Source organism: Trachypithecus francoisi, unplaced genomic scaffold (assembly GCF_009764315.1).
Source record: "Trachypithecus francoisi isolate TF-2019V2 unplaced genomic scaffold, Tfra_2.0 Lachesis_group11, whole genome shotgun sequence".
In the NCBI taxonomy this organism is placed as follows: Eukaryota; Metazoa; Chordata; class Mammalia; order Primates; family Cercopithecidae; genus Trachypithecus; species Trachypithecus francoisi.
In genome coordinates, this window is record NW_022681456.1 from 52,335,041 (window position 1) to 52,352,651 (window position 17,611).

The following is a 17,611-nucleotide window of genomic DNA, read 5'->3' on the forward strand; positions in this document are numbered from 1 at the left end:
AGTTTTAGTTTTCACAGACTTAATTAAGTGTGGATTCCTGAATAATAAGCCCATTGTTTGGTTGAAATTTGAGGAGGTTACATCCTATTTACCCTCTTGAATGCTGAATTTTAGTGGAACAATATACATTTTACAATTAATAACAGTGTGAAGTCTGTGCACATTTCCTGCTAGTATTGTGTAAGGAAGATTTATTTTCTATGCTGCAATACTAAGTATTTTACATTGTCACATTATTTGACTTACATTTTATTCTTCATTCTTATCAAGCCACATATTTATTTCTTCTGGTTTTATCAATAAGTACTTGTTATGTGCCATAGTAAATCAGTAGCTCTGAAGGTAAATTTTTCAACCAGAGAATTATTTTGTATGGTTATTACAAAATCAATTGAAATGAAATGAATGGCAACAAATTCAACTTTTCTATCTCATTCATTTAAACTAGGCTAACTTTTCTCTGGCCAAGATGTACAACCTGATATTACTAGGGAATAACAAGAAAAGAAAAGCCACAGTTCGTTTGTTCTTTTATAATGCTGAGGATTGAAATGTGTGACAATAAGAAGGTAAAGACCTTATGTATTAACCAGGAAGTCAAATAAATGTATGCCACTTCTAAAAATAAATGAACCATAGGAAAAGAAAGAAAAGTAGGAGACCATTATTTTATTTTACACTTAAAATAAGGAAGGCAGTATTATCCTCATTCTTCAGTGATGAAAAATTTCAGAAATGTTAATTGGCTAAGAGATGGCATGGGAGTTAAGAGAGCCGACTCTGTGGACAGGTTATTGGGGGTTCAAATTCGATTCTGCAACTCGATGGTTCCATGACTCCAAGTGGCCTCTGTTCTTCAGTGTTCTCATCTGCAAATGTGTGTCAATATGTATCTTATTGGATTATTATGAAAATTAAAGGAGCTAATACACATAAAAACAGGATGGTGCTTCATAGATAGTAAGTGATAAATGCACATTAGTTATTGTTTTGTGTGATCCAAAGCCTAATTTGTCTGCATCCAGAACCTTTGCTCTTCCAAACCACTATATTACATCTCATAAGAATATGAAGTGGTTCAGATGAACAGGAGAGCACATTAGATGCATCTCAATTATAGCACTTACTGTATTAAATTGTAATACAATTTATTTAATTTTATTTAGATTGCATTTTATATTTTAAGTGAAAGTATAATAAGTACAAGTATAATATATACAAGTTATAGTATTTGCATAGAAGAGAGAGTTAATTCTGCCTGGGAGAGGACTTAGAATCTTAATAGAAAAAATAAAGTATGAGTTGTGTCTGAAGGATAAGTTAGAGTTGTTACTATGGTGATGTAAAGAAGGATGCTCTTGGCAGAAGAAAAGGGCATATAGCAAGTCATGGAGGGGTAAAGTAGAATGAGGTATTTGGGGAATAGCAAGTATTTCAGTGTTGGTTGAGCAGAAAAAGCCAGGGAGACAGTCAAGGGTCTTTTTATAAGATATTTGGCCTTTATTTTGAGAACAGTGGGGGAAGCTTTCAAGCAGGTGAGTCTTAAAGAAAGATTTGTGTTTGGGAAGGTCTCACTGGAGGTTGGAAGGGAGAAGTTACCAAATGAGAGACAGAGAGACTCTAGGCGCCCATCAACATCATCGTCAGATGATAAGGGCTTAAACAAAAGCTTTGGCAGTACTCAGTCAGTTTACCAAATGTCTTTCTGAATGTTAGATACGACATTTTAATCTTTTTCTGCAGCCAACCTGGCTAACTGTGATGCAGAATTCTTATTTCTTTTTAAGATGCAATGAACAGTTGGAAGTTATAAAAATATAGAATACTTAAAAATGCCCTATAATCAAGCATCCTAGGTGACTGTCAACATTGTGAGTTTTTTTGGACTATAATTTAGCAGTCATTCAAAAGATGTTCTTGACTAGTGCATCCAAAGAAAGATGCATGATACAGTTTGAAGACAAACTCTCATTTCCAGGATTTTACTCTCTTGGATTGGAGATGATGCCCCAGGCACAAAAAAATGATTTCTATGGGTGAGATTGACATATTTTAAAGTAGAAGATTTCCATATTTTAAAGGAGAAAAGGATAATTGTAGATTGGGCTGATCACAAAATATTTCATATAAAAGGGAAGCCAGGAATTAAGTAAACACAAGGTTGTTGATAGTTGAAAAAGTAGCAGTCAAATTATCAACTCTAGGAAATGGTATTTGCAAAGGTGGAATTGGTAATGCACAAACTGTGAAAGTACTTTTCAATTCTGGTTAGAAGGAAAGGTAATTACATAATTAAATCAAGGTTAAATGAGTATCTTTGTAATGAAGATTAAAGATAATTCTTTAGATATTTGAGGAAACACTGAAAGGTTTTTAGAGGACAGTGCTATAATTATCAAAAGTAAAACCTGGCCAGGCACAGTGGCTTATGCCAGTAATACCAGCACTTTGGGAAGCTGAGGTGGGCAGATCACTTGAGGCCAGGAGATTGAGACCAGCCTGGCTAACATGGTGAAACCGCATCTCTACTAAAAATATAAAAATCTAGCCAGGCGTGATGGCATGTGCCTGTAATCACAGCTACTCAGGAGGCTGAAGCAAGACAATCCCTTGAACCTGGAAGGCAGAGGTTGCAGTGAGCCGAGATCACGCCACCACACCGCAGCCTGGCAGACAGAGTGAGACTCAAAAAAACAAAAACAAAAAAAACAGAAGGAAAGAAAGAGGGAAATAAGGAAAAGAAAGAAGGAAAGAAGGAAAGAAGAAAGAAAGAAAGAAAGAAAAAGAAAGAAAGAAAGAAAGAAAGAAAGAAAGAAAAAGAAACTCACATTTATTGACCATTGCCTTTGTGGGAGGCACTGTTGTAATCATATTATAAATACTTTCTTATGAAACCTTCGTAAAAACCCTATTAAATGGGTACTATTATCAGCTTCATGGTTTCACATGAGGCAACTGAACCACAGCAAAATACAGTGACTTGTTATGGATGCACAGCCCAAAAGGACACACAAAGGAATCAAGCTCAAGCGATTTGATTTTAGGAGTCACTTTGTCACCCACTCTGCTATAAAGTCTATCCTCCAAGCAGATTTTTTAAAATATCAGTGTAAGAAGGCTGGAGATAAGGACCAATTAAAGGCTGAGAAAAAAGTGTGGTGTCAGTGACAGTAGAAAGTAAAGGAAGAGGCATTGGGGAAAATGACAGGCATCAAATAGAAGGTGAATGAAATGGCCATCATAAGTGACAGAGGGGACAGTGCTGTATGGTATTTGGACAGTCATACCACAAATTGGCAGTCCCAGAATAGCATGCTGAAGTAAGCAGTCTGTGAATAAAGTATCTTTTCACTGACAGAGATAAACCACCCACATTGGGAAGAATGAGGAGGAGACATACTGTTCCCTTTGGTATGTGACTTTTTTGAGTAACTAATTTCATTTTTCACAATTGCAAATACAAACACTAACAAATTCAAGTTTTACCATTTCAATATAGTTGCCAATAGGATAGCTATTTATGGAAAGGATTGTCTAATAAGTAATTTTAAATAGTGAGACATGGCTGATGCCTACAGATTATGGTGTAGAGGAAATAAGGCTGTGTACATACAGTGAACTGTCTACCACAGTCTTGCACGTGATATGAGTGGCATCACTCAAGGGATGGAGAAGATTTGAAGGGTATGAATTGAGGAAAGGCCATTCCAAATGGAGAGAAAGTCAGTAGAACAGAAGAGGTAAAGTGCAAACAATGGTGGGTATCCATTATAGCTAGAGAGAAGAGATACAATAGGTAAATCTGGAAACACAATTTAGGGCCAGATCAAGAATGACCTTGAAGGCCATTATTTCAATAGTAAATTAAAAACCATTATAGAAATTTGAGTTATATAGTAAGCTAATAAATGTTTACTTTAAGGAGGCTAATCTGATGGTAGCACATACAATGAATTGCTTTGGGAAAAAAAGAAAAAATGGAGAACTGAAATTAGTATCTATTGAATACATATTGGCTGCTAGGTGCTTTTGTAAATATTACCTTATTTAGTTCTTATAAATTGAGATCAATTTATAATCATCTTCAAATATGAGAAGACTGAGTCTCAAAGAGATTAAGTATGTAGCCAGAAAACATATAGCTGGTAAGAAGTTAAGTTGGCATGCATTCTTTCATTCAGTTACAATTTATTGAATGTATGCTGTATGCCTCAATCCCTATTCCAATAACCTCTCACCACTTCTACTGCCACAGCTCAGTGCCAAGCAACCATTATCTTCTACTTGCAAATTGCAACGACCTTCTAACTTGTATCCTTAGCTCTCATAACTCTGACCTGGCTCAAGTCCGTGCTATCCTCAACAGCCAGAAGTATCTTTATAATGTATAAATTATGTTACGTTTTTGTGCTTAAACCATCTGATGGCTTCTTATTACGTTTAGAATAAACTCCTTTTCAGCTCCCAAGGCCCAACATGATCTTACTTTTCTCTTGTCTACCTCTCCAATTTTGTCTTCCTTCACCCCCAACCCCCCTGTCCTTCAATTCACTCCAGTCACACTGGCCTTTCTTGGCTTTTATCAGTTGCTCAAACATTTAATTCCACTCCTTTAATAGGAATTTTATACTATGTTTCTGCTTGAAACATATTCCACCATACCCCTACTCCATGCCACTTTTCAATGTACATGTGTCTACTCAAATGTTGCCTTGTCATAGACATCTATGTCCCCAACACTATAAGCGTTGCCTACTTTACTACCTTAGTCTATTTTACCTTCTGTGGAACACATATCAATGGCTCAACTTATTTTGTTTATTTATGTGTATATGTGTTTATACAAATCTTCCTTCTTCACTGGAATGTATGGTCTTTGAGGTCAGAGATTCACTTGGCTTTATTCTTTGCTTGCTGAAGACAAAAGACAGCACGTAGTATGTCTATAAAAATTAGATGACTGACCCCCTAATCAACTCAGACACAGAGCATACAAAGTCTCTGCTCTTAAGCCCATGGAGATGGGGATCACAACTTGTGAACCAACAAATTCAATAAAACATAAAAGATACTATAGAGAAAATTGCTTAGTACTATGGGGCCTATGTATGAAAGTGGTAAATATTGCTTCCAGGGCAAGAGAAGGATGGATGTAGAAAGGAAACATTTTTGTTGAATCATGAAAATCAGGACAAAGTGTGTGGGGAGATAAGGCAGGAAGGCATGTGATGGCATAAAAATGCAAGATACAGGAGCCAGAGACCCTACTCATATACCAATTAGACCACAACTGCAATTGTCAAGGAGAGACTTAAAACCTAAAAATGAAGATCCAGGCATTTCCATTTGGATTTAGTCATTTAACCAAAGTTGCACCCAGCTGCTTAATTAACCTGGATTAAAAGTTAGAAATCCGAAGCCTGGCAAATGCTCTTGATTTATTTACGTTTTTTAGACCCTATTGATCTTTTATGTAGAAATTTTTGAGTCTAGTCATTTCTAAATCCCTTTCTATACATGGACAGGTTGAACAGAGAACATCAGTATATCCAAAAGGCTTGTTTGTGCCAAATCAGTTTGTCATTTAGTATTTCTTAAACAGTTCAGATCACTATTTTTCCGACAGTAACTCCAAAACTCAATGAGAATAAGCATGCCCTTATGTAATGTGTGCAACCCTTTGTTCCTGTCTTCAGTTCAGGCATAGCAAGTGCAGCCATCCCTCTGCACATTTAGATATGAGCTTGCAAATTATTCACAGACCTGAGTGCCCACGACATGTTGCCTCCTAAAATGTCACTTTCTAGTCACAGTAACTTATTGATATCGATAATAGGACAGCCTGAGGCCTATGGAGGATACTAACAGCATTCTTTATTGAAGAGTGTTTCTTGAAAATACACAATGATTCAGAAGTTGTACTGATTCAAAATAACTATTTCTTGCAATTAGTTCTTTTCTTGTTTGTGTTTTGACACAAGTGATAACACCTCCATGCCTGACACTTCCTCTAAAAGGAAGTACTACTGATGTCCTCTAAAATCTATTCTGAATCTTAAACCTGAAATGCATGCCCCAAAATTTAGTGATGCACAAGTGATCCTTTGGGAAAAGGTGGTCAAATATTTGATTGTCTGAAATTATTTTTAAAAACACACTAAAATTATGCTTCAGGCCTAGAGGGAAAGAGAGTAATTTTCAGAGTTAAATTTGTACAAGGGTAAGTGATCATGTCCTTTTTCTGGAAGAACTGTCACTTGACCTTTAAAACAGTTGAATTCTGGCTGCAAAGAAAATCCATTCCAGACTAAATCCCTTTCCATACATGGACAGGTTGAACAGAGAACACCAATATATCCAAAAGGCTTGTTTGTGCCAAATCAGTTTGTCATTTAGTATTTCTTAAACAGTCAGATCACTATTTTTCTGACAGTAACCCCAAAACTTGATGAGAATAAGCATGCCCTTATGTAATTAATGCATATAATACCCTTAATAATCTGTTAGCATATCATCATGTATTAAATTCAGTTATTTCCAACTGTTATAGCGTTGCCCACACTGCTTTATTTTTCTAGCATTGCTTCTCTCTCAAACCAACATGCCTACATATATGCCGTTTATAAATTTTGTATGGTGCAGATTATTTTATAATTGAGAATAAAAATGCAATGCAATATTGCTTTGGAAATTTCAATGCTATTCTTTTTTACATAATTGATACTTCTCTCAGGTTAAGGAAAAGCACATCTAGAGTTACCATCATGTAGTACACAGTCCTGGTGTAAAACCAGCCATCCCTCCCATCTGATCCATTTCTCCATAGTCTCAAGTATGTCAGCCCTAAGAGAGATGCTAGAGATTTTGCCCTAACAGTTGTAGACCAAAGGATTTGAGCTCCCTTATCTCATTTTCTTAGACTGCGATTACTTAAGTCATCCTGCTATTAGAGTTTGTGATTTAAATAAAAACAAAGAAAATAAAACTTTTTCAGTGGGCATATTGCTCAATAATTTCCCAAACAAGTGTATTATCAATATTTCTGTTCATAGAACGGAACGATTTGGGCACACTGGGTTGCCCCTTAACCAAATTCTCACCAGGAGACCCAGACAGATCAGACTCTTGGGATCAGCTAGAATCAGTGCTATTGTGAGAAAATGGGAAACAAAAAGCTCAAGGGGAGGTAAGGAACAAGAAAAAAGTTTCGTTCTTTAAAACATAAAATGTTGTCCATGGTTATAAGGTAAAATAGAAAAAGCTATTGGACTACAAAAACAAAACATTATAGAACACAATTTACCGAAACAAGAAGCACCTAAATATAAACACTGACTGGCATTTTCTTTAACATTTACAGATATTTATTTAGTACCTCTTGTGTGCCTGACCTTGTTCTAGACTTCAAATTCATCTCTGAACAGAATATATGAAAACAAAGACCCTCCTTGAGCTTATATTTTATTGGCAGATGACAGAATGAGGAGTAAATAATATACTGTGTTAGAATAGCAATACCTTGGAGAAAAATAAAGCAAACAATGGAGATAAGAAATTCCTTATTGGAGTTTTTAGGTGGAGTTTTCAGGGAGTAGGGGGGGAGACATTCAGAACAGGTGACATTTGAGTAAAGATTTAAAGTAGCTGAGAAAGTCAGGCATGTGGAGATAGAGGGGAAGAGCATTCCAGGTGAGCTGCAAAGATCTTGAGGCAGAAAAGAGGTCTGGGTTGTTTCCAAAGAACAGCAAGGAGGCCAGTGTTGCTGACTAAGGTGGGAGTTTAGGCAGAGAGATGACGTGGGTAGAATAGATTGTAGCAGCTGTTTTGGCTTTTGTTCCCAGTAAGACAAGAAGTGATTGGAGAGTTATGAGCGGAGGAGTTACATGATCAGACTCAACAGGATCAATCTGGCCTTTCTAGTGGAATTTTTATTAGGGAACTAGTCAGAAGTTTCAAAATGAAAGTGTTCTAATATTTAAAAATAGCTTTTGTACCACTCATATAATACCCTTCTGAAAATGTTATGTGCTCCTTAGGTTATTAGTGCATATTTCCTTGCTTTTTTACTATGTGAAGCAAAAACTAACAGTAAATGTAAATTTGTTTCTTCCCTTTTAATGTCCCTAACCTATGACATAACTAGAAGTGTCCCTTTCCCTACTGGATTTAACATTACAACTCTTACAACATGCTTTAACTCTGTGAAGGCCTACCCTAAATTTTCTTCCACATATTTCATGTTAAGTTCCATACCTTCCCCATTAGCGCTTATCCTGCTTGGAATGCCATCCCCCTCTTTCCTAGCTGCCCTTCAAAGCCAGCTCCATTGCCACAATGCCTTCACAACACCTTCAATGGCTATGAACCCTTTTTCCAAAATGACATACTTCAGAAGGTACATCACCAAGTTTTCATGTTGGCAGCTGTTTGTGTATTGTATTGTATTGTATTGTATTTTCGGACAGTTTCAAGTATTTGTTTTGTCCATCTAACAGAGGATATCCTGGGAAATTAGACCCATATCTATTTTCGGCACCAAACACAAGTCTCAGTCCACAACAGGTGTTCAATAAATACCTGTTTTTTTGATCCTTCAATCAATTTATATAAATATATCTGTCACAGTGAGGCTAAGCTATTTGAAACTGGTTTTCAGTAAAGGAATGTCACTGGGAGACCTGAGGGAATGAGGGATGATAGAGCAAGCCAGGTGAGGAAGTGCCTCTGCTTTTTTAGATTCAGAGCACGGGTATCGCTGTTCCCTTTCCCAGGTGCTGAATAGCTTACACGCAGACCTTAACACTTCTGTCCCCTCAAATGAAACGGCAGTTGATTTATGTCTCTTCAGCCACTATAACTTAAATTTGTAGTTTGCCCTTTGGGTTTCTTTAATGCATTTTTGGTAGCCTCTATTACAAACACAGAAAATCCTGTGTTGAAAGGCATTTTATTCATTATATATCTTAATGTATTAACATAGTCTACCACAGTAAGTAACTAATTGATTAATAGCAGAAAATAATCAAATTATCCATTTGGGGGTTCATAAATGATTTTCATGAAATATTCCTAAGCATAAAACACACACATTCAAAATAAAGCAATTATTATACCATGGTTTTATCATCTGTGTGTAAGATCAAGGCATACTAAAGTAAAGAGAATGTATTTTCCAACATAGTCCTGCCAAGTGTATATCAATTTAAGTTTCAATGAAAGCACATAGCTACTATCTCAGTAATGAGTGATCTCGAATTTGTTTTGTAAGTGGATGTCAATTCTAAAAATCAGTAAGAGTCAGTGAAATTATAGATGCATTTTTCAGGGTTCTTTTGCATCTTTTTGTTATCAAAACAACCATTTATTGTTACTAAGATATTTTAATTTCATTAAAACAGTAGTGATTATAGATAAAAACCAGTGTACCATTGAATTTAACACCTTACATTGCTTTCGAGTGTTAGAAATCAATTTACCTTGGAGTTTTCTCCAAATGAGATGTAGCTTCATAGTCCAGACAAATAACTCCTAAGATAGACCCCTGGACCCATAGGGCATACTAAAATCAACCACATCACTAGAATGTGACTAAAAGGACCAAATTTATCTTCTGCCTCTCTATGTAAGCATTTTCTTTGCCATGGAGATAGTAAGGCAAAGAGAGCAGGGCAGATGGATGAAGCCACATTTAGATCCCATAATGCATACTTGAATATGAACATTTGGGTCATTTTCTCATTGAAGGGGTAAGATATTTGCTGATAATATAATTCCACTTCTAACTCCATTAGCACTTAATGTTCTAATTTTCATACATAAATGTTGGGGAAAATTACTTTTCTATGTCAATGCTTCATTCCTAATAAAATCAATGGATGATGTGTGTGTATTACTCAAAGGAAAAAGGAATTCTGTTATTCTATATAGTATCATAAAAAATCTTGTAAAGGATGATTGGTTGTTTTAAAATATTATCATTAAAAATAATCACAGTCATATTTTTCCATATACCTGACTAATAATCTTTGCTATATACTTCAGGCATGAACTTCTTGAGGAAGCTCGGAGAAAGGGATTACCTTTTGCCCAGTGGGATGGGCCGACTGTGGTCGCATGGCTAGAGGTAAGAGAATGAAACCAGGAGGCCCTTAAATCAATCACTACTAAGTTGATAGTTTTTTTGAGACAGGTGAAAGCAAGTTTCTGAAATCACAGCACCCCCTTAGTCTGGATTTATTCATAAAGGACTATTTGCTTACTAAGGAATAAGTTTGTGATTTTACTCTGACACATTTTTGTGATTGTGGCAGAAGAAAGCATGCAGTGGGATAAAAGGAACTGTCTCTAAATCACACCCTCTTCATTTCTAGAGCAAGAGAAGAAACAATTTTTTTTTTTTTTTTTTTTTTTTTTGACACGGAGTCACCCTCTGTCACCCAGGCTGGAGTGCATTGGCGAGATCTCGGCTCACTGCAAGCTCCACCTCCCTGGTTCAGGCCATTCTCCTGCCTCAGCCTCCTGAGTAGCTGGGACTACCGGCGCCCGCCACCACGCCCAGCTAAATTTTTTTTTTATTTTTTTTTTGGATTTTCAGTAGAGACAGGGTTTCACCGTGTTAGCCAGGATGGTCTCGATCTCCTGACCTCGTGATCCGCCCACCTCGGCCTCCCAAAGTGCTGGGATTACAGGCGTGAACCACCGCGCCCGGGGGAGAAGAAACAAAATTTTATTGTTGCAAGAAAACGTCCATTCACATCCATTACGCCAGGGTCCTTTCTCATTAGCAGGTTACAGAGAAGACCTTCTCCATATTCAACACTTCTGTAATCCAAGAGAGTAAGATCACCTAGATACACCGAGAGACATTCCTTTGCCTATAATTTAATTCCTGAACCTAATTCCCTAAAGCCTAGGAACCAGCTAGGTTTAGACACTTGGGATAAAACAGAAGACTTACCCCTTATTCCCTTATGTGTCCAAACTGAATGCTACAATAAAAGAAGAACTGTTTTTTTTTTTAGCATTTCCTGTACAACATAGTGTTCTGGAAAAATAAGGGAATATCTGAACAGGGTGGAAGGCAGCAGAAGCCGACTCTGACATTGAGGAAACTACATATTTGACTGCAAAGGGCTCTTTTGTGTCACTTAACAGTAGTGTTCACTGCCCCTTCTATTCAGTTCTCTCTGTGAGCTGCTAGTAGCTGCTAGGATATGCCTGTGTCAGGGCAAAGAAGAATCCAGGCTTTCCTTGCCTGACAGAGGTAATTATACACGGTGTTTCAAATGGTCTTGGATTATAAAATTATCTATCTTCATTTTATTGTAGCTAGAGCTAAGTAAATAATAACGAAACATTAAAGCCCATTTTAGTTTTAAAAATAGACTTACATAGATCTATCTAGAAACATGCTTTGTATTTTTTCTTGGACTGAATGAAAAATGCCTGTATTTTGCTTTTACTTTATTCTTTCACATGAGACAGGGAAATTTAGCATATTAGCCATCAGATATTAGCGATCAGAACTGCTTCTTTCAACCGTGTCTTTAAAATTACTATATTTAAAAAATCAATCACAAGACAAAATGCTTAAGAAATCACACCTCAGAAATGATAGCAGTTCTTTGTTCGGTTTTTGCTCCGATAAAATGAGCTGCAGTTTGACAAAGAGTTCGCTGCTGTTTTGGCAAGCGACGAACAAATCCTTCAGATAAAAAGAAAAAAAAAAACCAGATTTACTGACATTAAGGTGATAGGAGATGACAGACAGTGAAGTTTGTGCTAATTAAACCTGTTCTGAGTACATAGAAATTGCCTATAATGTGATTCCTAATGCAACTTAAATTATGAAATGAAATAAACAAGATGAATGAGCTGAGTGATCCAATGAATGAAAGCTTTAACTTCATCTCCTTTTGCTCCTCCTTGAGTGCACAGCCTGTTAAGAATTTTGTGTAGGCGAGAATTCCATGCTTCACACGCCATTTATCCACATCAAAGACTCTTAAAGGTCTAATTATGGATGACATTGGTAACAATGTATTGGCAGGCATCTGGGTGATGTTAACTTGTGTGGAAATTCAAATATCTTAGAAGACAAGGGTAAAAAAATCATTAGGGTCCAAAGAAGACATGTTTAGATATTAGTTATTTTGAACAGTTTGAGTTTATAAACTAAATAGTTAAGTCCTATCTTCCATCATATATAATGTACCCGTCAAGGTCAATTATTTGTGCCTAACCCACTGGAAGAAAGCATAATCTGTACAGTCACACACTGTACTTAGATCTTCCCCTTATTTTCTCTTTCACTATCACAACCCAGTCCACACTGACTCAAAAAGTTTCATTTGTTGGCATTTTTTTTCAAAAGAGAGAAATATTCTTTAAATATTGTAGAATTTTTAAACTAAAAGGATGTTTGTACTGGTTATCTATTGCTGTTTACAAATTACCCCCAAATTTGGCATTCATGATCTCATGACTTCTATGGGTCAGGAGTCTGGGAATAGCTTTGCGATGGCCTTTGCTCAGAGTCTCTCACAGGACTGCAATCAAGGTTTCAGTCAGGACAGCAGTCCTCTCAAGGCTGGACTTGGGGAGAATCCACTTCCATGCTCATTTATGTGGTCAGGGTCATGATTCAGTTTCCTGCTGGCTGTTGGCCAGAAACATTAGTTCCTTGTCATATGGGACTCTCCATAAGGCTACTGAGATCTGACTTGCTCCAGAGTGAGAGCTCAGAGGGAGAGAGAGAGCAGAAGGGGACTAGCAAGAATGAAGCCATAGTTTTTTTATTGCCTAAACTGGAAAGCGACATCCTATCACTTTTATCATCAGATATTTATTAGAAATAAATCACTGGGCCAAGCCAACCTCCAAAGGAAGGAGATTATAGAAGGGAATGGATATCAAGAGGTAGAGATCATTTTGACAGCTATCACGATGCCTCAGAAATAATCAAGCTTGATTCCTTCATTTTACAAATGAGGAAAATATGGCTGAGGTTTAAATGGGTTACATGACTCACCAATGAGACTGGAAAGGAATTAGGGCTCACGTCTTCTGATTTGTGGTCTAGAGCTCTTGGCACTGTATTTTGCTGATTTATAGTTTTTCTTTTTTATCTCACTTACTTGTTTTCACTGTCACAATTCTCTCCTTTGTTCAACCTATTTATTTCAACAAATATCAAGAAAACATCAATCAATCTTTTGGACATTCAAAAACAAATATATAAACTGCTGCATTTTTGTTTGTGTTTTGTACTTCTTACTCATAACTAATGATGGGGGAAAACGGGAGAATATTCCTGCTTTAAGTGATGTTATTCAGATGCTGAAATATAATGCCTGTGATTGGTATTCACACAGTGCTTGAGGGTGCACCAGACCTGTGCTGTGTTCATAGAAATACTGGTTTAATTGTCTTTCAAGAGTCTCACAGTTAAAAAATCAAAATATCTAATTTCTTTTCTTTTCTTTCTTTTTTTTTTTTTGAGACGGTTTCACTTTGTTCCCTAGGCTAGATTGCAGTGGCAGTCTTGGCTCACCGTAACCTCTGCCTCCCGGGTTTAAGCAATTCTCTTGCCTCAGCCTTCCACATAACTGGAATTACAGGCACCAGCCACCACGCCCGGCCAATTTTTTTTTTTTTTTTTTTAATTTTAGTAGAAACAGGGTTTCACCCTGTTGCCCAGGCTGGTCTCGAACTCCTGAGCTCAGGCAATCCAGCCATCTCAGCCTCCCAAAGTGCTAGGATTACGGGTGTGAGTCACCATGCCTGGCCTTTTTGTTTGTTGTTGTTTTCTCTTCTCCTCTTCTCTTCTCTTTTCTTCTCTTCTCTTCTCTTCTCTTTTCTTTTTTCAGGCAGAGTCTCATTCTGTCCCCAGGCTGGAGTGCAAAGGCCTGATCTCAGCTCACTGCAACCTCTGCTGCTCAGTTTCAAGTGATTCTCCTGCCTCAGCCTCCCAAGTAGCTGGAATTATAGGCACCCGCCATCATGCCCAGCTAATTTTTGTATTTTTAGTAGGGATGATGTTTCACCATGTTGGCCAGGCTGGTCTCAAATTCCTGACCTCTAGTGATCCTTCCACCTCAGCCTCCCAAAGTGCTGGGATTACAGGCATGAGCCACTGTGCCTAGCCTTAAAATCTCTAATTTCTGATGCATTATTAATTTTGTTACTTTCTTTGGTTTTTCAATGATTTGAATTTTAACTTCTTTCTTAGTACATCATTCCACTCTCCAAAAGGCATTTTCATATATAGCATCTAATTAAGTTCACACATCTTTCACATGGTATAGGAAGGTAGGTGGAAATGTGGCTTAGCTACACTGCATGTTTTGATCAAAATCACATGGCTGGCTATGGCACAGCCATCTCTTTCTGTGACAGAATTTCTCTTCACTCAGAATTTCAAAGGAGCATTATAAATTGAAGCCACTCATTAAACAAACATTAATTGAGTCCCTTATCAAATGGGGCTTGTAGCCGTTCTAGTCCCTACATACAAAGGGGAACTTGGTGCCATGCAGCAATCATTTTATCACTAGTAATATGAATTAGTTAAAATAGAGTCTCCGGAGCTAGCATTTCTCAATTTCAAATCTTGTTTCTATCACTACCTTGCTGTTGTTTTTAAATACATCATTTAATTTCTTTGTGCATCTATCTCCTCTGGGGAAAATAATGGTAACATTTTATCTTATGGGATGAGGTCAGGTATGTAAAATACATAAAATAATTCCTGGCATATGAGACACTAAAATGACAACTATTATTATAATTTGTTAATGCATTTTTTCCTATCTAACAGCTTTGGTTGGGAATGCCTGCGTGGTACGTTGCAGCCTGCCGAGCCAACGTGAAGAGTGGTGCCATCATGTCTGCTTTATCTGACACTGAGATCCAGAGAGAAATTGGAATCAGCAATCCACTGCATCGCTTAAAACTCCGATTAGCAATCCAGGAGATGGTTTCCCTAACAAGTCCTTCCGCTCCTCCAACATCTCGAACTGTGAGTCGGTTTGTGCTCCTCCCCTTCCCCAATGCTGGGCAAATAGCAGCGTGTCTAAGTCTACAGAGCAAAATTGTGACAGCACACATTTCAATGTCAGCTTGAATTATTCTCAAGAGATTTAGCTTACTCTTTATTAAACTTGCTGCTGTTTTTAATAGGTTTTCAAATGAGGAGCTGTGATTCATATCAGACTTGAAAGCTAGCATAGCAGACTTTTGAGCTAGCATCTAAAGTTTACGTTTTTCTTCCAAGCAACAAGACCTTGAGCTTACTCTTTTTAAGTTCTTCCTTCCCTCCCTCCCTCCCTCCCTCACTCCTTCCCTCCCTCCCTCCCTCCCTCCTTCCCTCCCTCCTTCCTCCCTTCCTCCCTTCCTTCCTTCCTTTGTCTTTCACCCAGGTAATTTCTCAGGAGATAAGATGTAAGCATTAGTGCTTACTGAAGATGCAAGGCTTAAGTGACTACTTTACTTTTTTTTAGTTTTAATATTTTTAATTTAATATTTGTTTCTAAGTTATTTCACTTGGGATAATGGTCTCTAGTTACATTTATGTCGCTACAAAAGACGTTAGTTTATTATTTTTTTATGACTGCATAGTATTCCATGGTGTTTACATATATTTTCTTTATCCAGTCATCCACTGATGGACACTTAGATTAATTTTGTGACTTTGCTATTATGATCACTGTTGGGATAAAGACATGAGTGCAGGCTTTATTTTGATATAACAATTTATTTTCCTTTGGGTAGGCATTGAGTAGTGAGATTGCTTAGTTGAATGCTTGTTCTATTTTTAGTTCTTTGAGAAATCTCCATACTGCCTTCCACAGAGGTTGTATTAATTTACATTCCCACCAACAATGTATAAGTGTTCCCTTTTCTCTGTGCCCTTGCTGACATCTGTTGTTGTTGTTTTTTACTTTTTTTTTTTTTTACTCAGCCATTCTGACTGAGGTGAGATGGTCTCTCACTTGGTTTTAATTACCTTTATCTGATGATTAGTGACATTGAGCTTTTTTATATGTTTGTATAATCTTGTATGTCTTCTTTTATAACTCACTATTTCTTAAGAAGTTTCCATAATTATGAAATTACATGAGTTTGATGTTTCACAAGTACCAAATGGAATATCTGGAATATCCTTTTCTTTCAAAGTCTGCTTGTCTTTCAGTTACAAATTCCTAATCATCTCATAATTTTTTACCTATCCTAATCCTAGAAAAGAACAAAATGTGACAAAAAAGGCATGCATGATGACAAATTCAAACACAAAAAAACTCATAAATAATATTTCATTATTTATTTATTCCATTCCTAAAGTATATATTTTGTTCACAAAGTATATAATTTCTGATAATTACTATATTTCCCAAATCTCATATTTTATATAGCATAATAAAATATGGGTGAATGAGATAAATTTTAGCAATAGGTAAAATATTAAAAAGTCATACTGCTTTATGGCAGTTTCCAGGCAGAAAAGTAACTAAGTATAACTTTTTATACATGATCTTAAACAGTTCTGAATAGTTTGCTTCATTTCTATTTACACATTTTCCTTCCCAGTATACTAGATTCTAATGCCAGAAATAAAAGGTCAAATTTAAAAGGCTTATATATTTCTTACATAACTCCATTTTAAGTTCTTCCCAGATGACATGTAGGAAAAATATATAATTTTTAAAACTCTTAGCTGTATTATTTTTAAATAGATACAAATGTTTTTCACTATACCTGCATTATGACTCAAGCTAAAAAACAATTCAGAATACAGTAACCCCTTGAACAAGATGGGAGTTAAGGGTGCTGATCCCCCACAAAATTCAGCTATAATTTATAATTTGACTGAATATAATTTAGTCAAAAATTCAGCTATAGTTTTTGGCTCTCCCAAGACTTAACTACTAAGAGCCTACAGTTGAGTGGAAGCCTTACTGATAACATAAATAGTTGATAAGCATGTATTATGTGTGTTTTATATATATTATATGCTCCATTTGCACAATAAAGTAAGCTAGATAAAAGAAAATATTATTAAAATCATAGGGAAGAGAAATGATATTTACTATTCATTATGTGGAAGTAGATCATCATAAATGCCTTTATCCTCATCGTCTTTATGTTTAAAGTACACTGAGGAGGAGGAAGGGGAGAGATTAGTCATGCTGCCTCAGGTGTGGCAGTGGCTGAAGAAAGTCTGTGTATAAGTGAAATAATGCAGTTCAAACCTGTGTTGTTCAAAAGTCACCTGTATATTTAAAATAAAAAACTGAGATCATTAAAATAGTTATTGTAAATTGAATTTAAGTCTGATGAAGAGTTTCCTGAGTAATTTCCAGCTGAGAGAGAAGCATCATAAATGGTTTATATCCACATTTTCCTCCCAAGAGCAAATGCAAGCAAATTATTAAACATTATGAATCTTGCAAAAATAAATTTGAAGTCCCAATTTCCAGATGAAACATAGGATACCCTTTATTATTTTTATTTACCAGTGTAATTCATTTCTTAATGGACAATAGGAAATTTTAAAACTATTTTTCTAAAACTACTTAACCAAACTGAAGGAATTTAAATTATACAATATTAA

General features: G+C 36.3%; 1 protein-coding gene across 6 annotated transcripts in view; it reads left to right on the plus strand.

Moving 5' to 3' along the window:
- The window catches only part of LOC117089678 (liprin-alpha-2), a 207,375-nt gene that overhangs the window by 155,759 nt on the left and 34,005 nt on the right, over positions 1–17,611 (plus strand). For all 6 annotated transcript variants that reach the window (XM_033221151.1, XM_033221154.1, XM_033221150.1 and 3 more), the window contains 2 exons: positions 10,042–10,123; positions 14,819–15,019. In XM_033221151.1, coding sequence (XP_033077042.1) covers positions 10,042–10,123; positions 14,819–15,019 — 283 coding nt within the window. The remainder of the gene's footprint in view (positions 1–10,041; positions 10,124–14,818; positions 15,020–17,611) is intronic.